Source organism: Ipomoea triloba, chromosome 2, assembly GCF_003576645.1.
Source record: "Ipomoea triloba cultivar NCNSP0323 chromosome 2, ASM357664v1".
Classification (NCBI taxonomy): Eukaryota; Viridiplantae; Streptophyta; class Magnoliopsida; order Solanales; family Convolvulaceae; genus Ipomoea; species Ipomoea triloba.
In genome coordinates, this window is record NC_044917.1 from 1565194 (window position 1) to 1587290 (window position 22097).

At 36.3% G+C, this 22097-nt stretch overlaps 2 protein-coding genes across 2 annotated transcripts; one reads left to right on the top strand and one right to left on the bottom strand.

The window, feature by feature from the left end:
- Positions 1–299: 299 nt before the first annotated feature.
- Positions 300–14645, bottom strand: LOC116006112. Its single transcript, XM_031246393.1, has 22 exons — positions 14337–14645; positions 13161–13545; positions 12291–12407; positions 12106–12188; positions 10973–11116; positions 10725–10873; positions 10506–10636; positions 10186–10308; positions 10032–10105; positions 9038–9625; positions 8827–8938; positions 8577–8714; positions 8022–8348; positions 7144–7396; positions 5581–7019; positions 5054–5450; positions 4007–4929; positions 3835–3900; positions 3630–3755; positions 3042–3286; positions 1673–2964; positions 300–1306 (listed from the first exon to the last, which is right to left on the bottom strand). The coding sequence occupies exons 1-22, from the start codon at positions 14465–14467 to the stop codon at positions 1302–1304; spliced, it is 7248 nt and encodes a 2415-aa protein (XP_031102253.1). The 5' UTR covers positions 14468–14645; the 3' UTR covers positions 300–1301.
- A 4140-nt stretch (positions 14646–18785) lies between these two features.
- LOC116011417 (probable mitochondrial adenine nucleotide transporter BTL1) lies at positions 18786–21958 on the top strand. Its single transcript, XM_031250978.1, has 6 exons — positions 18786–19081; positions 19282–19437; positions 19929–20023; positions 20494–20827; positions 21031–21268; positions 21378–21958. Exons 1-6 carry the CDS (start codon positions 19043–19045, stop codon positions 21629–21631), a joined length of 1116 nt encoding a protein of 371 aa, XP_031106838.1. The 5' UTR covers positions 18786–19042; the 3' UTR covers positions 21632–21958.
- Positions 21959–22097: the final 139 nt, after the last annotated feature.

Genomic DNA, 22097 nt, shown 5'->3' on the forward strand with positions numbered 1-22097 from the left:
CACATTTTATGATATTTACGAGTGTAACCTAAAAATAATGTTTAAAAATTAGAATTCTAAAAGTGCACAATACAAACAATAAATTTGCGAACTACATACTTATCAATGCAACTGAATAGCAAATTTTAGAAATCATAAAAATGCATAACAAAAATTCTAAATATGCAAAATATAATCAGTAATAATAAAAAAATGCAACACAAATGTGTACACTATAATCTGCACGTATGATCCTGTTTTGCATATTGAGCATATACCATAAATAAAGGCAGCCAAATTAACTATAGGAAGAACGGTAATCTTGGAAAACACGTTCCTTTTTTCAAAGATAAATATATACTTTGGGTCACGTTCAGATGTTATATGCACCAAAAAACTAATATATACATTACATACCAGAATGTGTATCCAATCAATTGCAGCACCAATAATTACCTCAGAAAGGCTTTCAGTGAATCAGGAGAACTGGTGAACAAGAACGAAACTTGGCTCAAAAATTTTCTTGCTGTGTGCGTTCAGTGTACTACTGTACATTGGCAATGTTTAACAAGGATAGTACCATTCTTCTTCGAGGCTGCAACTGTGTCCAAAGTTGTATTGTACTTCAGAAAGCTCCATTGTCGTTTTTCATATTTGTCTTAGTTTCAGTTTCCCAGGCCGTGGTGCTCCAACCAGTATTTAAAGCCCCACAATGCAATACCCAAAAAGGCTCAAGCACTGATCAAACTCACATTGCATTTTCATCACCAACACTTTTACATGGTGTACACAAACGGATTTGACAGAATTTCCTATTAGGTCTAACACTAGCACTACTTAAATACTTAAACCCATCAAGGGAGGTTGGAGGGGTTACTTCATTCCTCTCCCTTCCATTCATATCCCCTCTTCTGAATTTTCCAACTATAATATCAATTTGGGTTTTTGTAATTCTAAAAATCTAAAAATTGGGGGCGGGAGCACACGTTTTTCCCAGATGATTATAGATATTCAGCCAGGGAATTCATATTTTAAGAAATTACCTTGTGTGCCAAGGAGAAAAACAAGGTTTTGTCTCAAGGTGACTCCATTGCATCATGCTTTCTTCGCTTCATTGGTGATCAAAAAAGGCTCTTCTTGACTGGTTATGACCATTTCTGAACCTCTTAGCCTTCAATCTCTGGTAGCATGTATGGAATTCTAACCAGAATGCTACTGTTTTCACCATCCACACCATGCTTTCCAAGTGGCAAGAGTGCATGAATCACAGCGAGCCTTGGAGCAGCACCACTATAATAGGAACCTTGATCTCTACTGAAGGCCTACACTGAAAGTTCAAAGCAAACTTCCATATTAGAATATAGTTGGATATTTAAGGAAAAAAAAAAAAAAAGCATGATGCATTTGAAGGTCTAGATATTAGTCGCGTTTAAGATACAAGAAGATAATGAAGCCTGAAGCAGATAATAGTCATGCAAGTCTTTAATACCTTATGCACTTGGAAATTGAAGCACAAATCTCTCAGAATAAAAAAGTAACAAACAAAAACATCAGAAGCAGATAGATAATTTAGAACATTACAAGCACTACAGGTCAACAGACAATAGCTAATCAAAAACCTACTGGGTTTGTTTAGAATGGAGTAAGCCCAAATTAACATAGAACTTCAATGAAAGAACTTGACAAACCTCACCTTTTCTTGTCTTTGATGGTTTAATTCCAGGGCCTTCAGTATTTGCTGCAGAATTTCTTTTTGCAGGCAATGATTTTATTGAAGATTTAGGCTTGTTTGAAGATATAAGAGAAGAAGAAAGAAGTGCCTCAACAGCATCCCGTTTTTGTTTTCTTTCTGAAACTGTGGCTTTCTCAACTTGAGTCCTAACTCCATTGTCATATTTTCCATCTGTCCCCTTTGGGCTTGCATTGTCTGAAGGTTCTTTATATCTTTTGGATGCAATTAATGTTGAATGTTTCAGACCTTTATCCCTCACTTTTTCCATATCCTCCAAAGAACTCCCGAGTTTGTCAGTGCTCTTATCCCTTTGCTTATCAGCTTTCTCCTTGTTAATCTGTTTGTCACAAGTCTTTTTCCCCCAAGTTTCACTAGTCTGCACTTGATTTCCCCCAACCGCAGACTGTGCAGGCTTGCAATTTCTCACATCACTATACCTTGCCCCTTGTTTATCAGCTTTATCATTGTTAACCTGTTTCTTGTGAGGCTTTTTCTCCAATGTTTCACTAGTCTCCCCGTGATTTTCCCCAACTGTAGAGTTTGCAGGCTTGCAATTTCTTACATCACTATTCTCAACTGCTGCCGACACAAGATCCTTCTTGAATGAATCACAATTATCAGTTGCTCTTCTCTTCTTTATCTTGGCATCATGTTTACTATTATATGCTGCAACATTAGTGGGAGGTCCAATATCAGTGTGCCTTCTTTTCCTATCAAACTTACTATTCAAGGTCTTTTTACGTTGATCAGCACCATCATTCATGTCATCAACCATTTCAGTATGGGTTTGAATTTTCAAATGAGTTTCAGGATTTTCTGATGTGCGGTTTTCTTTTGAAGTTGACTTAAATATAGAACTGTATGGCTTTCTAGCTGATATGATCACATTTCTTTCTTTTGCATCCTTCACAAGAGCTGACCAGCTTCGGTTTGTCTGCAATGTCCTAGCATTACCAAAGATCCATAAAGAGAGTTTTGCCCTAGTTAAAGCAACATTCATCCGTCTCACATCAGCAACAAATCCAATTTTGGAAGAATATCCTTGGTCAGTGGAACATGCTCCAGCTGCCCTTACTGTGGAAAATATAAGTATATCTACTTCTCGACCTTGAAAACCATCCACTGTATTAAATTCCATTTCTGCTGTGACAGAAGATCCAAATGCACTGGAAAATCGTGAACGCAAGAGAGAAAGCTGGCACTTATAAGGTGTTATGATACCAATTCTTCCACCAACAAACTCTGATGCATACCTAAGTAAAGATTGAAAAGCAATATTTAATGAAAGGAGCGGAAATACTGTGCAATATAAGATAGAAGGAAGATATACCTCCTCTTGAAAAATTTTAACAGCTCAACTGCAGCATCGACTTCACACTCATTGTAGAGTGACTGAGTGCCAGAATTCTTTCCATGGAGCTCCTTGCCATCAACAACATCAAAGAAAACATAGGGTCCAAGACCATTTGTTTCATGAAACGGTGCAGATTTGGTAGACATCAAATTGCCATTTAGCAACTTTCCATTATAGAAGTGCAAAGAAGGAAAGCGGCTTATCTCAGGATGCATTCTATACTGCAAATCACCCAAAAAAAACTATTGAACCACCAAAATGTATGAAATCCAAATATAACAAAAACAAAAAAATGTTACATTCTTCAGATGATTAACTTTTTCTATTCCAATGATTTTAATGTCACCTATAAAAATGTTCTTGATTGAGCCCATGATTATTAAAGGACAGTACAATTATTAGAACAAAAAAATTCAGGAAAATACAGTTTTTTTGATAATTACTTATTTTTATTAATTAAAAAGATTATCTAAAACACACCGACACACTAACACAGTTTTCCATGATGAGGCCAGCAAGGTGTCAAGTGTAAAATGCTTAAGTGAATGGCAGAGCAATTAATACCTGCTCAGTGAGCATGACCACAGGATGTCCAGCCCTCTGCAAGCGCTCAAACATGCTACACTGGAAAAAATATTTGGTGGCAATATTTGAAAGAACTGTTGCAGGAAGCTGCTTAGGATCTCCGACCTTCAAGCCCAGAAACTATCATTCAGTAAAGATTCTTACCCTTTATATAATTGTGAAAAGATAATTGCAATCAACATACCATCACACATCTGGTCCCATTTGATTTTAAGAGCTGAAGTGGAATCAGAGCAGCAGGTTCCAGTGCCTGTAGTACACAGGAGAATTATGAAGTGGCTAGATATGGTTAAGGAACAGACAAATGACTGAACATAATCTGTGTGTCTGTGCGGTGGTGGGGGGGGATTTTATACCTGGGCAGCTTCATCCACAACAACTGCATCAAACAAAACACTCTCTGATGAACTGCTAAACCTTTGACCAGACACAGATTCCGAGCACACCCCATATAAATCCCCACCACATCCACTCAGAGTGGTGACTACAATTTCAGCTTCTTTTAAGATAGCTTTCCGCAATTTATGTCGAAGGGCTTTAGTTTCTTCATTAGCTTTCCTCTCTCGTGCCTGAATTGCGGCAAGATCTGTATACATTTCTTTCTTTTTTCCATATAATACTCTCAGCCTTGCTTCAAGTTCTGCACCAGATAATTCCTTCATACCATCAGCATTACAAGCCTCACCTTCAAACAGAGATTTTGAATCAGAATTTCCTTCTCTTAAGTTAGCACGCTTGGCTTCATATGATCTGATAGTATCAGCTAACTTCTCTAGATTAGAACGCAGAACGGTCACTCTGTCTTTACTCATATCATTCTTCGCATCATTCACATTCATTTTCTCTTCAGCCATACGGTTATCAACAAGAGTGTCAATGAAGAATGGTAGGGAATTTGAATGAACGGTCTTAGCATTACCAACCCTAACCAGATATGGTTTATATATAGTTCCATCTCTATTATAAAGGCCTTCCCTGGTTATTCTTGAAACTAACTCATCAACTGCAGCATTAGATTGTGCACAGATGAGGATCCGTCCTCTACTGCAGCTTCCCATGTTATCTTTGTCCTTATCTACATCCTCTTTCAGTTGTCTAGCGAAGGCAGCATCCTGCCATGCCCTTGCAATTGCAGCAGCATTACTAATATGTGGTCTTGAAGTGCTGCTAGACAGACTAGTGGGCTTTGGAGCAGCACTCAGTGTTCTGGTGTCTTTCATCTTACAAAACGAGAGCAAGCCACTAACAATGGCCAGAATAGTTTTGGTCTTTCCAGTACCTTAGCGTAAACAAGGTTAAAAGATCATATCAAGAGTAAGTATTTATGTTGCAGAAGTTCATAAAACAAAATAAAATTAGATGAGCAAGAAACTAGAAAGTGTAAGTAGATAAGAACAACATACCTGGAGGGCCCTGTATCAGAGACAATTCAAAATCCTTTTTCAAATCAAAAGGCCCAATAGCAGAACTGATGGCTTCCTGCTGGCTCTCATTGTATTCCATTTTAAAGACTTGATGTAATGGTCGTGACAGTTTACTAAGATTATTACTGCAAATTGCACTATGGCCATGATTGGTGGGGTTCAAGATTACAGGTAACAAAGGGATTTCCTTTATTGATGACAATGCCTGAAATTCCCTTAGTTGAGGTGTAATACTCATCAAGCGACTAATGCACCATTTGCTGCGTGCAACTAGAAGCTTTCTAGCCTTGTTGAGATGAGAAGCTTTGTTTTGAAGATACAGCCTGACAACAATGATACTTGATCTTTTTTTATTATCTTTTTCACACCTCTCCACCTACAAAAAGATATGCATGCTTCAGCAAAAACAATAGCCAAAGGTGTGCATCAGGTGTTTTGGGCCTAGTTCATAAAACCCAAAGCCACAAAGTACATACTCAAATGATAGCAGAAAAGGATGAAAATACCTTGCCAACGATATGAACATCAGGAGCAGAATTTTGCAGTGGTTGCCTTGTAAGCAAAATAAGATCATTTTCTAAGCAGCTTTTAGATCCAGTATTATCAAAATCATCACGGACACAACGAATGATATGAAAATCATCAATTCTCTCAACAGACATTATAGACAAGCTGCCACAAGACATCTCTTCAACTGAAGTAGCCTCTTGAAATGAACTAAGCAATTGTGCTTTAAATTCCTCCACCAACAATGGCCGGAAAATTTCAATATATTCTTCAGCTGATTCAAAGCAAACAGGAACCTGCTTTAATTTGTTAAACTTTTGATCGTCCTCTTCACTCGTCACTGATAACCCCACTGTTGCAAAAAAATCCAACTCTAAAATTGCCCTAAACCAGTCATCAAGCCTTGCAGATTTAAACCTTTTCACTCTGCCATCCACCCTAAATAGGCTAGATCTGTTTTTCACAGGCAAATCAAGTTGAATGACTTGTCGTTTAGGACCAGAAATGCTTGGCTTTATAGTTAATGTCTGTCGGCGCCTACCTAATTTGGAAAAACCAAACTCCAAATCAATTTCACTATCTTGTACAAGCTCCTGTAAAACTGTAACGCCAGTTTCTATGGCCTCTTTATTGTCTTTCTGTTCCTTAGTTTTGAAAATCATACTTTCATCAGATGAATCTTTCCAAGTAGAACTAGGCTGGGTCATCAAATCTTTTGTATGCTCCCTCAACAGCTTGGTATCAACACCCTTTCTCTTTTCGTGAATAACCTTTGACTTGATGAAAGCTGCAGTCCCACCCTCCACCATGTCTGACTCTGGCCCAGGCTTAGAAGCTACTACAGGTTTCATGGCCTTATCAATTCTGGAATTAGTCGCCTTTACTGGACCAGGATACACTACTTGTCCATCAGCATTAGCTGAAACAACTTTGTCATCAAACAAAGTTTGACTTGACCCAAAATAAGAGTTAACATCCTTACTTATAGAAGTTTTTGGCTCATTATTATCATCAGAGAGAACTATAGAATTAGCTCCCTCTTTGCCAACCAATACATCTGAGTCAGAAACAAGCAATTTTTTAACAGCCACAGAAGTAGCTTGTGCATCTGAAGCTGAGGAATCACCACTTGGTAACAGTTTTTTGAAAGAAGAATGTTCAATAGGAGTTTCTGGCTCATTCTCATCATCAGAAAGAACTATTAAATCACCTCCCACCTTGCCAGCCAATACATCTGTATCAGAAACATGCAATTTCTTAACATCCACAGAAGAAGCTTGTGCATTTGCAGCTGAGCAATCACCACTTGGTAACAATTTTTTGAAAGAAGAATGTTCACGGCTCACATTTGTTTTCTTAACATCAAAGGAACCTTTATTCATTAATGATACTGAAAGGCGTGCAACTTGTTCGGTTAATTCTTCTATAGGAGTTTTATCTGCAATTCACCGAATAGCATTCATCAATATGAAATTCAGCTAAAAGTTGATGGCATTAATGAGCTAACTCACAAGTAGGAATAACCATGAAAGTTAGAGATGATCAAATAAATTGGAACTCACCACATGAAATAAGTTTCTCAATATCCACAATTGCCAAAGCAGAGATCCCACTGCAGAATCCTTTTAACAGTCCCAGCAAAGAAATAAATGTCTGTTTCCAATATCTGACCACCACTTGAAGAGAGGACTTTCCCCAATCAATCAAATCACAGAGCCATTTTAAACCAATAGCACTGTTGAATACCATGGCTAAATTTCCATGAAGCTTTTCAAGAATAACTGGAAGAATCTCTAGTATGCGGATGCAGGTCATCTGATTCATAGAGAAGAAGAAAAAGCGGAAAAATCACATATTTAGTGGCATTCTCAAAGAAAGTCTCTGGTTAGGATGTCACTCTAAATTTTAAACTTTTATTCCTGAATAAATGGCATTTAGGACTTCTTTGTGGTGCATTCTTTACTGCAGAATTAGGTTAATTTAACCAATGATCAGCCTTTCACCAAAAGTCAATAACCACATTGTTGAAAACAATTCTAGACCTTTAAAAAACATATTGAGAGCATCAAGAAGCTTAAGACTAGTAAAATATTATTATTTTTTTCATTTTACTTATTGTTTCTGATAAAGCATGGTGCAAATGTGCAATTTGAACTGTAACAAGAGCAATTCTTGCAATTTAAGAAATGGAAAGCATATTCTGAATACCCAAACACAAAGGATCAGCAGGAATGATGAAACAAATAATACATGTTGCTAAAATGGAAAGCAAAGAAATTAAATATTTTGCAATTTGCAGTTCTTGCAACTGAAGAAATGGAAAGCATACTCTAGATACCCAAAGAGAAAGGACCATCTGGAAAAATGAAACAAATAATGACTGTTGCTAAAACGGAAAGCAAAGAAATTAAATATTTTGTAATCATAACAAAGTCCACACCTGAGATGCTTTGTGGTCCATGTTTGCCTTTCCTTCAGATAAACACTTCCCAATAGCAAGCCATGCAATTTCTGATAGTAGGCAACTGAATTTCTCCGACAAGGCATAGCTAACTGATGACTGTCCAATCACCTTACCAGGTTGTTCATCAAAAACTGGCTGCTTTAAAAATCCACCTTGCGAAGAAAAGTTTGATATATTAGACATCTCTGATGAACTTCCAACCACGGGTTTGGCAGAAGAATTCCCTTCTCTAAGTAGTTTAGAGAAAACAAAAAATAAATGATGCAAAGACTGAAAGTCTGACAGAACACTGTCCAACTGAACCTGCAAAACAAACAAATGATGGATCAGACCAGTATATTATTGCATAAGATCATCCAAAGGACTCAGATTACTTTCTTACAGGAAAAGTACGATTATACAATGCAGTTAACATTGTGTAGAGTAAAAAATATAAACAAATAAATCCCCACCCTAACCCTGCATCCCAGTATATCTATTGCAGTCACAACAGTACAGAGAGAGAAATCTTATTCCTTAACTTGATCTTACCAGTTTCAAAGCATGTCTTAACCCTACAAAGATGGCTGCCAATGAAGATGGACTAGAGCAGAGAAACTGCAGTCCACAAGTCAGACCTCGTGTGTCTGAGACCTGTTCAAGAATACATCTAGCCACATGCCTGGCATTCTGCGGCAAACAGACAAATGCGATGGTCAGTGAAACCTTAAGTTAAATTTGGGTGTACTATGCAGAGAAAGGAAATAGTTCACTTCAAAAATTGCTTGAATGAGAAGAATACATCATTGGGATCCACAAGTAGAAGTATTAAGCTGTTGCCCATCATGGGTTCCCAGGTCCACTGTTTCCTTAGCTCTCCTCGCTCCATTCTAGAAATATAATCTACGCTGAATCTGAAATTAACATTTAGTAAAAAATCATGAACCCAATCTTTGTTCAACTGAAGTTAATGAAACATTAACAGCATGCCACAACAGGATTAAATGGCAAACCTCTTGAATGTCTTCACAAGGGGCTTACATACTGTTGAGACATTAACAGAATTCTTTGATACCATTCCATCTCCACCATCATTGGAGCCAGATGGAACCTTCCAACCAAAAGCATGAGAGATTTCTGAAGTGCAGGTTTTCAACCAATTTTCAAGTGAAAGTGACCTTTCTGAGCTATTTTCTGGTTCTACCATAGCAAGGCGAGATAAGGCCCAAAAGACTGCCTTGGCAATTGACACTGGGAGGACTAAAGGATCAATCTCAACTAAAACCTCAAACCATAACATTGGGATGCACATCCAACTGCCATATAAACTTGAGGTCATCTTAGACTGCACACAGAATTCACTCCAGCAAGTGGCATCCTTTTCTTCAATATCATGATCTAACAAATTCCCTTCATCGTCATCTTCATCAAAATTGGTAGGCATGCCTCTTTCATTACTTGCATGCAGCTGGGAGTTCAGAATTGAAGCTACCATGGCTGAAGCATCAGACACAATAATAGTTTGTATAAGATCAAAGGCTGGCTGTCGAAGAGAACTGTGGAGTGACAAATCCTTCAAAGAGGACACAAGGGATGGTCCCCTACAAATGAAAATGGAAGTGAAAAAATGTATATAATATAGCTGAAGGATTAAACCAAAAGAAAGGTAATGTATCCTAATATAAGTTGCTAGGTTAAACACATGCTTTAAAATGTTAAGATCTATTAAAATCAAAGAAACAAATTACATAGTGAAGTAGGACAATAAGTAATTTAATGTGAACAGACAAAAACAATATATATAAAACAACAACAACTAATGATTTCTTAAGGTAAAGAAATAAATTTTAAGGTTTTATATCCCAATGTTTATGAGTCTTGCTATAAGTTGTTGAGATAAAGATTCCTAGATCAGTTTGGAAAAGAAATGCTGATGCAACAATGCAGAATCAATATTAAAGGACAAAGTCCTATATAGCATGTAAAATAATTAAATAAAATACACACCACATATGTGCGCATTCATAAGGTGGGTTTGGTGGGTTCATCTTGTAACCTCGGTGAACAATGAGAAAAGCTATCTGCAAAATCACAAGCTTGCAATGAATACTAGGAAAGCACTGGAAAAATACACACTTTATTTACAGGATTAGACAACAACCTGGCAAGCCTTTTTCCTCATTAGTATGCTGAAGTTGCTGCTCGCAGTGACCTGATGTAGGAGAAAATAAAGGAAATGTCTTCGCTGCTTTTCATGTTCACCATCTTGTAAAGCTTCAAGAGACTGAAGCAGACATTTATACAAGTTTGAAACTCGTAAGGTCATATAGCAGACAGCAGAAAACAAGTCAAAATAATGGCAATAACAGACATATAAAGCCACTACACTAGAGCTCTTAAGGTTAACAATTACATGCTAATATGCAAAGAGGAGCAAAATAATAAAGCCTTTCAAATTGAAATATCAGAAGGGTGAAATACCTGCAGAAAAGGCAGGAAAAGATCAAAAATTTCTTTATGGCTCTTTTCATTTCTTGTGTGGAAAGACTGACCCAGCAATGTATTCCGCATTACACTTGGAGACAACGTAGTCCTCAACCAAAGCTTATACCCTTGAAATAAAACAGTTATAAATATATCAGCATATAAGAAGTAATTGAGTAACTTGAAAAGGAAAATATGGAACAAAGAAGAGCATACCAAGCATTTCAAAAAGCAATCTCAAGCAATTAACTGCATAAGAAAATTCAGGAGAATCATCACTAATATGGTTGAGAACAAGACTCAGGAAAATGGGATAGCGATCTAAAATTCCTTCTTCAAATGCTGGAGGCTCTAAGAATCCAAGCCTTCAAGACACAAATAAAAGAAAGACCATTAATTCTAAGAAAACGAGAGTAAGGATAAATACTAAATGCAGTGAGAAAAAAAAACCAGCTGCTTCCTACAATGCTTTGATTCCAAGCCATACAGTTAATCGTTCCAGATGGACCCTAGGCCTAGAAGTCTGAGGAGGTGAGGAGATTTCTGTCTCCAAGAAACTGATGTATCTCTTCAGCAAAGGCTGCAATGGATCCAAGTCAATTGATTGCCTGTGAATAGAAACTAAGCAAACATTAATCACTGGGTGGACAACCAACAGGTGTAAAGGGTCTTTTCAAAATATTTTGCCAACTTTGAAGTACATCCTGGAGACATCTGTGCATATATCAAAACATTCAAGGGATACTTATGATAATAATTTAATCTAACACGAGTAAGCCAGCACGGTCTTAACCTTTTCTAATTTTCTGATAGATTCCTAGTCTAAGAAATGACACTAGGAATACTATGAGACAAAGCAAAAAGCCACTCAAAATAATATAATGAGGCTGGAAGAGAGGATCATATCACCCAGTAACAATTCAACATTACAGGGGATTTGAGTAGGTCCAATGTGAGTATTTAAGGGTGTAAATGATATGAACCATTCATCAAACAAAGCTCAAAAGTGACTAATAATATGCTCTACCATGACTTGTATATTTACCTCAGCCAAGCTCAAACACTAACCATATCCGTTGAATATATGAGACAACCCAGTATAAGTTCAGCTTGACCGTATGTGCTTCAGAAATATCATATATGACAAAAATGTGATACATAATATCTAAATCAGTAAAATGAGCTATCAGTATTTAACCCTAATATCTTTTATTCATTACAGCCCTAGAAGTCTGTTTACTCTAAATGTCCAATTAAGATGTTGATAATGCATGCATATTGATTTGTGTGGTGATGATAGCAACAAAGCACACTAATCAAATGTAACTTTAACATAACAATAGCAATGTCAAGAAAGCCCAAAGATATATGCTAGATCACAACACTCAAACATGAATATAAAGTTCAATACTCCATGCATATAGTAAATAATAAACAGCCAGTCCCTTGGTCAATTCCTTGATGACAAACAGACCAAAGATCTATGCACTAGTGATGAGAGGTAGCACCGTAGTAGTAATATGAGTAAAGTCAGAGACTCTTGCAACATACTTTCACAAATCACAATACAAATTACAAAATTACCATAAAACAATACCTCAATCTATTCATTTGTCCTGCCAATCGGAAACCAATTGAACGTGCTCTCCGATTTTTCAAAAAAAGCAATGCATAAACTCCCTAAAAAGCAAAATGTTGAAGTAGAAACAAAATGAGCCAAACATGTAACAGGATACAAAGTTACAAACTAAGCAAAAGCCAGGGAACAAAAGTGAGGCACACCGGATATTGTTGGTGACCACCTAGGGTCAATTCATGAGAGTCATCAACTGCCTCAATGAATATTTGAAATTCGTTTGCTAAAGAATCATCATCTAACAAGATGGGAAACATCAAAACCTGTTACTCAAAGAGAAAGACATGTATTAGTATGTGTGTGTTTGTGTATATAGATATGAGCATAACATGACAACACAATTTATTTCAAAACGTAAACAGTTCATAATATGACAAAATCAAACAAAAATATTCCAGAATTTTTACCCCTCCCGCTCCTACATAGAATACTAATTGGATTGAATAAATGGCTTGAACAACTTACTACTCAGTGAAGTTCAGTAAGTTGGTGAGAGTATAGGATGCCATTGAAAGGGTACTTATGATGTGAGGTCAACCCAGTCACCAACTCTTTTTTTATATATAAAATTGATTTCTACAAACATTAGGACATAGTTTATCATTGTAGATTTTAATGATTCCACAATCCACACATTATTTATTATCAATTCACCATTATTTTATTTTACATTTTTTCATTTAAATTTAGTTACCTAGTTCACAAAGAAGTTCAGTAACCATCAAGTTAAGATTTTATTCCTTCCCATAAATATATATGCTACAAGATTTTGCAAGTTATTCATAGTCTTTGCCTTTCTGTGAACAGAAAAAGCATTAGGCTTCTTATAGCCCTGCAAAGATCGTGGTTCCAATTTGTGCTGAATTAGATCTTTCTTCACAAAACAATGTGCTGCTATATTATGTGACAAAACAAAAACAGTATTAAGTCAAACAGAATAGCAGCATAACTTAGTTTTAGTATGATTCAGTAGGAAGAGACAATGTACAGAATTGAGAAAGAGGAACTGACAATACCTCAAACATGACACTAACAATTTCACCATTGTCATTCCCCAAAACAGAATCTCCGTGAGCTATTCTTGCATTGATTTCTTTTAGGTGCTGACTTATTCTTTCTTCATCCAGAGTGCGCAATACATCAAGAAGAGGACCTATTGAACTTGACTCATATTCTGTGTTATACATCTCTTGGGCTTGATGATATTGGCAAATACATTGAGTGCAATGGCGTAACTCTTCCGAAACTCTATTCCATAGAAGCTTTAGAGGAGAATCACGATGCTCATCTTTATAATAATTATAGAATGTCTCTAGTAAAGGTCCCATCAGGTCCCAAGAACAACACCAAATGTGATCTAATTTTGGCAAGTGGATCAAGAATTTGAAAGCATCAGAAAACCTGCATTTAATATGAAAATGCTACAAGTTAATTAACAGAAAAAGAAGTGCATCACTGCACTGCAAATCAGCTCAAACTAAAACAAATCATTAAAATTTGGCAGATTTGAGCAAGTTCGATTGAGTATATATTTTTCACTTCATGAATGAGTTGAAAATGACTTGTATATTCCCTCCCATTCATCATTCATTTGAGCCACATTACAATTTAATAATAACACAAAGTCATTAGTTATGCTGTGTGTATTGGCAATAGTCAAATTCAATAAGAAACAATGAATTTCCAATCTTATTCTCCCCATTAGGAACTCCAGTTTCCAATTTGTCAAAATGTTACCAACACGCAATCCGGTGCACAAATGTTGGTCCAGTCTCAGCATTATTTCACTGGCTAAATTCTTGCAGCATTTGCATCCTGAAAGGTCAGCTGTCAGTGTTTCCATCTGTATGGTGTTTTCTTCAAACTGGCAGATAAAGCAATTGATCAAAAAGCAACGGAGTGTCGGAGTGGGAGCTTTAGCTATAGTTTGTTGCGAACGATTAGTCTCAGTCCATACTATCACATTATTGGGTTTAAGTTCAGTGCTATCGTACTGGCATTAAGGTTTAAATTTATTTTTAACAGGATAGGATCTCATTTCTGTATACCTCTTTATGATCAGAGCAGATTGCATTAATACAGGGTTTTTTTTTTTATTCAAACACAAAACAAACCAAAAAACAAGGAAAGTTGCGAAGTGGAAGAATGTTGAATCCAGAAATTAATTAAAGTCTTGAGAACAGGCGGCAAACCACTCTTCTTTGAGCTGGTGAAGACGACGGCGCTTATGAGCACCAAAGTCGCCATCGGCGTCGTCGTCTTCCTCTTCGATGCCTCTCCATCGATCCAACAGCTCTCTCCTCGCAGCATCTTTCTTTGGCATCTTCTGCAAACGCTCACCCTCCCGCCCCCTCTCCCGCTCGCTCTGTAATTCAATCTCTAGGGTTTTCGATTAAGGCGGGCAATAGACAACAGAAAAACAATAAAGCATTAAGGGAGAAAACGTTTGAGAAGTACGATTTCCACTTTGCCGTTTTTCGAGCCTTACAAGTTACAATATTACATACTCCGTCTTTTGACACCGTTTCGTTATTTCCGCGCCACTAACCCAAAACGCGCGCCTAATATAGTTTTCTTTCCCCTTTTTTAATATGGTGACTAGGAAACCGTAAATCTCACACACAAATAATTTATCTCATGATGTTTTACCCGTTAAGATCATAAGTTGAAGTTTATGTAACGCATAACTCTCGTAAAAAAATAACTCCAACTACATTGGTCAGATTATTGACTTAATAATCACAATGTTATAAGTTTGATTTTAACTATAGCAATTATTGACATCCTTAATTTGAATCGGTCAGTTGTGGATAATTTGTACTGGTTTACTTAGTGTGATTTTTCGCCGATTAATGTCATACTGCAGAACTTACTCAATGCACACTCTCGAATAATAACTGTCGATTTCTCTGGTTGCTATTTCAACATTAGACAAATTATGTTTAGTGGACTCAAAGAAGAACAAATTTACAATAATTAAATCTATAATTATATGTACAATAATTATGTTATGCTCATTCGGCATCCTTTTTTTTTTCTCTCGGTATAGTTAGGGGGGAAACATAACACAACCAAAAGATAATGCATTGTTGCATTCTTGTTTTTGGACAATTTTTGTTATCAAAACCATAAAATTATATATATATATATATATATATATATATATATATATATATATGTGAGAGAGAGATAAGGATTCACTGAGATCACCTTAATTATATGAGATCGTGATATTCGATCTTGGTCATCCATTTTTGTTATTTAGTGATTCAGATTTGATGTGTGTTTTATAGTTATTTTACGCTCAAGATGATTAATGTAGGAACTTTGTAGTAATTTTGTTCATTATTTCATTTATTACCATTTTTGGAAACCATGATATTGTCAGTAAAGGTCCGTTTGGAAAGCAGGAAAATGGCTTTCAGAAAATATTTTATGGAAAATCAATTTCCTTTTCCGTGTTTGGTTGCATTATGGGAAACTGTCTTGGTGTATTTGGTTTATTTTATGAAAAATGAGTAGAAGTATATAATTATATATTTTATTATTTTATTTAAAATATAAAATAATATAGAAATATATAAAATAATAATATTTATTATACCAGCTCTGATTCGGCCGGAGACCATAGCAGTTTCCGACGGGCTAGTTTTTGGCAGAAACCAATCCGCGAGAATGGGTGAGATGGTCATTTTGGCCGAGAACATGCGAAACGGCCATTTTGACTAATCAGAAAAATGACTTACGAAAACAAATTATATAAGTTGTTTTTCAAAATTTTGGCTTGATTTTTCATTGTCAACGGAAAACACTTTTTGTTGACCGCATTTTTCGGCTGTTGCCAAACACCGAAAACTCATAAAACAATTTTCATAAGTCATTTTCCGGTTTACCAAACACACCTTAAGTTCCTTATACGATTAGTCTTCTTACTGTTCACTCACAGTCGTTTTAGTCTTCGTTCGAAACTCCAGTGCGGTAGTGCCGCCTCTCCCATCACGTCGGTGTGTACATACCGGAGAAGCTTCATGGTGAATTCTTTGCTCCGACATTCATAAAGGTTGAGGTCATCGTTTGCTGGTGGGGTGCAAGAAGTTGACTAAAACAATTTTACAAAATTATTTCAATAATATACAAATAATTATTTAAAACAATTTAGAAAACAAACAAAAACAAAAGCCGGCAGTCACAGCTGGGGACGGCCGGCTTTTGTTTTTGTTTTTGTTTATTTATTTATTTATTTTATTTAAAAATTATTAAAATTATTTTTAAAATACAAATTAATTTCACAACAAGACCAAATATGATATAAATTATAAAATTTTGTACTTAATTTCAACTCAATAAGTAGTAACGTGCTAAACAAGTTATTATGACTCAATTGAACATTTTTACCTGTTTAGGAGGCTTTAATGGAGCTTTAAAAAAACTTTTTAGTATTTAAATGTAATTAATATAAATTAATAATGTTATTTAAATATATTAAAGCCCAACCCAACGGGGTAGCTCAAGTGGCAAGTGAGCTCTCCTCTTGGGCCAGCTCCTGTGCCTCTCGGAGCGAACGTGGGTGGACCCCGGACCGTTAAACGGACGGAAGCTGTCAATTTACCAAAAAAATATATTGAAGCCCACTTTTGAAGTTGATTAGATTTGTAGGATATAGTATGAATAGTAAATGATTTGCACATGGGGTGATGTGGAAGTAAGAAGCAATATTTGACCGTGAAAGATTTGCAGGGATAATGGTAGTAGCTTTATGAAATACTAGTAATATTATAACTTGTGGTTTGCTACTCCATTTAATTTAAGAAAAAAAAATGTAGACATAGTCAAGTTACATTAAAGTAAAATACAATATAAATAATGTATACATACACACATTGAAAAAAACGTTAAAAACTATGCATACATAGTCAAGTTACATTAAAGTTAAATACAATATAAATAATCAATACATACACACATTGAAAAAAACGTTTGTAAGTGTAAAATAAGTGAAGTACAATATATAAATTATTGCATGATATTAATAAGTTTAATTATTTTTTTAATAATACTTTTAATATAATTTTTAAATATATAAATTTCAATACATTAATACTAAATTTATTTAATATTATAAAAATACAAATTAAAATAATTTTAATAAGGGATCAGACAAAATACTATGGTGGGGGTATTAATCTTAGAGTAAATTGTACGTGGTTATGTGTCAAACGCCTTGTGTTCAGTTTCGTATGGGAAGTTATGAGATTGAGTTTCAGTGAAAAAGGTATTAAGTCTTTGACTTACGCCTTGTTTGGTAAATGACTGTTAGCTGATTGTGTTGGCTGTTTGGGTTAGAAAGTATGATTTGTTGATAACATTAGCTGATTGTAGAAAGTTGTTTGATATATTAGTTGTTAGCTGATAGCTGTTTGGTATAATTTCTTTTATCAAAAAACTAATTGAAAAGGCTGCTTTGAGTAGCCTTTTGAATTTTAGCATTTTGAAGTTACGAAAAGCTTATTAATCAAACAACTAATAGTGATCAAACTACTTAAGAACGTAATCCAAGCCATCCCTACCTATGCCATGAGTGTTTTTCTCCTACCTCTTGAAGCTAGTAAGGAAATTGAGAGAGCTATGAATGCCTATTGGTGGGGATGTGAGGGTGAGAGGAGTAGAGGCATTAGATGGAAATGTTGGGAGTCTCTTTGTGTTCCTAAGAAATGGGGTGGCATGGGGTTTAGGAAGATCAGGGATTTCAATATCTCCATGTTAGCAAAATAAGCATGGAGGTTTATTCAATATCCTAACTCCCTTGTTGCTAAGGTCTTTAAGGCTCGTTATTACTCGATGGGATCCTTTCTTGATGCCACATTAGGAAGTAATCGAAGGATGGACCTTGGTTTCGTGATTAGAGATTCCGATGGAGTGTTCATTGCTGCCAAGCTTGTGCCATGGACGAGTCTATTTGAGCCTGGAGAGGCAGAAGCTCTTAGTGTCCGTGAAGCTCTCAAATGGACCAATAATCTTAATCTGGATAGGATTCAAGTTGAGTCAGACTGTGCTCAGGTGATCAAAGCTGTTGAAGATTGTTCCCTCATCTCTTCCTTTGATCTACTGGTTAATGATATTAAGGAGTTAGCTAAAGGTTTTTCTGACCTATGCTTCTGGTTTGTTAAACGATCTGCGAATGGTGTAGCCCATGAGCTTGCTAGGGCTACCCTTTCTAAGTCAGATTGTATGGATTGTTTTTCGTTTCCTTTTCCTTTTATCTCGCATGTACTGAATTTTGATCTTGTTTAATATATTATCGTGTTTTGATTCTCAAAGAAAAAAAAATAGTGATCAAATAAGACAAAATTGACTGATAGACTGATTATTTACCAAACAGGACCTTAAAACAGGTTTAGAAAGTATAGATGAACAGTACAATATAATATAGTTAATTGTATTTAGAAAAAAAAAAAAAGAAGTATATGGTATATGATAGGTAAAATTGTAAAATGTACACCGTAAAAAACAGTAAAAGAAATTCAACGTTGAAGTCTAGATATAATTCGCGTAAAACAAGGAGTACGACACGACAGACGGACAGAGTGAGACCGGCGGGATGAGAACTCAAAAAGAGCGCTGAAAGTCATATACGGCTGACCCCATCAATCCATGATTCGTCATCACACTTCTAACGTAACCCTAATTCCATGGGGGTAGATAGATAGGCAGATATTTCACTGTATATCATCATGGGATAGAAAGTAAACGCTTTGAAAGAATCTAACAAATACAGTAATTCAGTAAATAGGAAGAGAAAAGGATAAGCTCGCTCGGAGGAAGAAAAATATCTGCGCAGTTTGTATCTTTCGCTTTCGGATCGGCTGCAAAAATCCACGTTCAAAAAAACCCGGTCCGAATGATCCAAAAATCTCCGTCCCACCCTCACTCCGACCAGGCATGTATTTCTTTCGTCTTCTTTCTACCCCCGGTCTACTCAGTTGTTCCTTTTTTATTGGATGATGAAGTTAAGCAAGCAATAAACACATGCCTGAAAATGGCTTGAATCGTCTCCTTCCAGTTGAACCGCGTCTGTGTAAATATATATTTCATTCTCTTATGTTGTGTGTTAATGTGCGTTGGAACTGAATTCAAAAGATGTTGGAGTTGAGAGTGGGGATGGAATCGCAGAAGAAAGGTCTCAGCTTTTACCCTCTGGTGGGATGCTTGGCGGAGCTGGAGTTCCACAAGGAGCCGGACTACAGAGACCATCTTCTCAGTTTCAGACTTCCTGATGTCGGTCGAGCCTTTCAAGTATGGCTTCCATTAATAACCAACATCTTGTTCTGTTTTTCTCTGTTTTTCAAGCGATCTTTACTGAGGCAGCAATTCATTTACTGTATTTGTTTGGAAATCTTTGGAAGCAGGATTTGAACTTTTCGCATTGATTCTCTTGATCAACATTAGTGTTTGCAGTTAAAAACAGTTGTATACTGGATTCATTTTTAGACTTTATACTGTTTCTCTTTTGTTTAGTACTAGATGCTCAATAATTGGTCAAATCTGAAGTGGATAAAGTTGTCTGTTTAAAGATTTATTTATTTATTTATTTCCACTTTCTTTCTTCATAATCATTATTTGGCAAAAAAATATTTGGAAATTTAAGCTAACTTCTTTCCATTCTTAATTATTTGAGCACACTGAGTTATCACAATTCACCCCCATGAGTCCATGATAAACCCAGACAAGTTGTTATCTTTGGTGAAATATGAGTAGCATTTACAGAATGATTTCATTTGCTTCAGGATTTTATGAGGACCAGAGAGGTTGCTGAGTTTTTTAGTGGTGCTATGGCTGGGGCTATGACTAAAGCTGTTCTTGCTCCTCTTGAAACCATCAGGCCTGCTCTGCTTTTCTTCTTCTCTTCTTGCTTTATGAAATCCTTGAATCTTTCCTGCAGCTTTCACCATCTTTACTAGCTTCCTCAGCTCCCTACAACGTCTTTGGTTGTTATATTTTCTAAAGTTTAATCGTGTTTTGGATAACTAAATAGAGAATTGGACTGAAACATTGATTTAGCTTCCTTCCTTTTTGTCTAATTCTGTTCACAGTGTTGATGTCTCTTCTTTTCTTTTTTTTTTTTTTCCTGGAAATTTGTCTCAACATGACATTGCACTTTCTGAATTTTCCTCTAGCTGTTTAGCTAGACATGCAATCTTGACCATCTGCAGAGCTAGGAATGTAGGCACTTGAGAGTTACCCTTATCTATGAGTAGACAGTGCTGTTTTGAAGCTATGATTGTATATTAAGAGTCTAATATGACCCTTAAATTGAAATATCGTCCTCACTTTTTAAGTTAAAACATGCAGGACAAGGATGGTAGTTGGTGTTGGGTCCAAAAACATTTCTGGCAGCTTTATCCAAGTAATTGAGCAGCACGGTTGGCAAGGACTATGGGCTGGAAACACAATTAACATGGTGCGCATAATTCCTACACAGGCAATTGAGCTTGCGACATTCGAGTGTGTCAAACGAGCAATGACTTCAACTAAAGAGAGATGGACTCACTCTGGTGGTCCAAAGCTACAAATCGGTCATATTTCGTTGAACTTTCCTTTCTCATGGCTCTCTCCAGTTGCTGTGGGCGGTGCAGCTGCTGGAATCGTGAGTACACTTGTATGCCATCCACTTGAAGTGTTAAAGGTATATTTTTTCCCCAGGAATTTGTGTATCCTGGATTCCGTACATCCATGAAAGAGTGTGTTGTTAAGTTTTCAATTAACCATTTCTTCTATGTGGTTTACAAAATTTTACTTACAAGCCTACTTGCTATGTTTGTTTTGGGAAACAGATCCCTGCTATTTGTGTATTAGATATCCAATCTTTCTAATCATTGCATCTCACAGGATCGCTTGACTGTAAGTCCTGAAATATACCCGAGTCTAAGCATTGCTGCGCGCAAGATCTACAAGGATGGAGGGATTGGCGCACTATATTCTGGTATTGCACCAACATTGATTGGCATGCTCCCGTATAGCACATGCTACTATTTCATGTACGAGACAATCAAGAAATCATATTGCCAGGCAAAAAACAAGGAATCTTTGAACCGTGCAGAGATGCTTCTATTCGGAGCTCTCTCTGGTATGAATCTTGAAACTCAATCCCTGCTAGTAATCATGCATGCAGTCACTTCAAAATCCTTTTAAATGTATGTTTTATGTTTTATGTTTATGTTTATGCCCTCCAACAGGCTTAACTGCGAGCACGATTAGCTATCCTCTAGAGGTAGCAAGGAAGCGTCTGATGGTCGGGGCTTTGCAAGGCAAATGCCCGCCAAACATGGTGGCTGCGCTATCAGAAATCATGAGGGTGGAAGGAGTGTCGGGCCTTTACCGAGGCTGGGGGGCGAGCTCATTGAAAGTCATGCCGGCTTCAGGCATCACCTGGATGTTCTACGAGGCGTGGAAAGAAATATTGCTTGGAGGGAAACAACATTACCTGTGATATGATTCTCTTAACTCACCTTTCAAATCTGATTTGTAAGATGAGACATCTGAACAATCTGTCGATATAACTTAAGAGTGTTTTTGAACACCAAAACCAGTCGTTTGCTGGAGCAGTGCAAGCGAGGGTAGAAGCAGGGGGATGTGGTCCTTCTTTATCCCCTTAATTAGTTCACTTTGAACTTCTGATGTTGGTGCCATTTTGACAAGCACCATTACGATTTTCTTTTGTTTTTGTTTTTCTACAACCATGGCACTGTTTGGGAGATTGTTATAGTTTTTAACTATCTAATTAGATTTTAAATTGGAGAAAAAAACTTTTACACTATATCCGAAATAGTAAATTATGGTTACTAATCATGATTATTCTATAATTTCATTTTTTTTTACACATTTGAGGAAGTTAATTAGTATAGTTTTTTCCACAAGTTTTTAGGAGCCAAATAAGAAAGAAAGATGATGAAAAA

What these genes read in the sequence shown, in the direction of transcription:
- LOC116006112 (XM_031246393.1), bottom strand. Translation starts at nt 14,467, where the DNA reads ATGCCAAAGAAAGATGCTGCGAGGAGAGAGCTGTTGGATCGATGGAGA. An exon ending in ATGGGACCAGATGTGTGATG is followed by an intron (nt 3,756 to 3,834) that starts GTATGTTGATTG and finishes CTGGGCTTGAAG; the next exon opens with GTCGGAGATCCTAAGCAGCT. An exon ending in TGGTCATGCTCACTGAGCAG is followed by an intron (nt 3,287 to 3,629) that starts GTATTAATTGCT and finishes GGTGATTTGCAG; the next exon opens with TATAGAATGCATCCTGAGAT.
- LOC116011417 (XM_031250978.1), top strand. Translation starts at nt 19,043, where the DNA reads ATGATCCAAAAATCTCCGTCCCACCCTCACTCCGACCAG. An exon ending in CCCACCCTCACTCCGACCAG is followed by an intron (nt 19,082 to 19,281) that starts GCATGTATTTCT and finishes TGAATTCAAAAG; the next exon opens with ATGTTGGAGTTGAGAGTGGG. An exon ending in GCTCCTCTTGAAACCATCAG is followed by an intron (nt 20,024 to 20,493) that starts GCCTGCTCTGCT and finishes TAAAACATGCAG; the next exon opens with GACAAGGATGGTAGTTGGTG.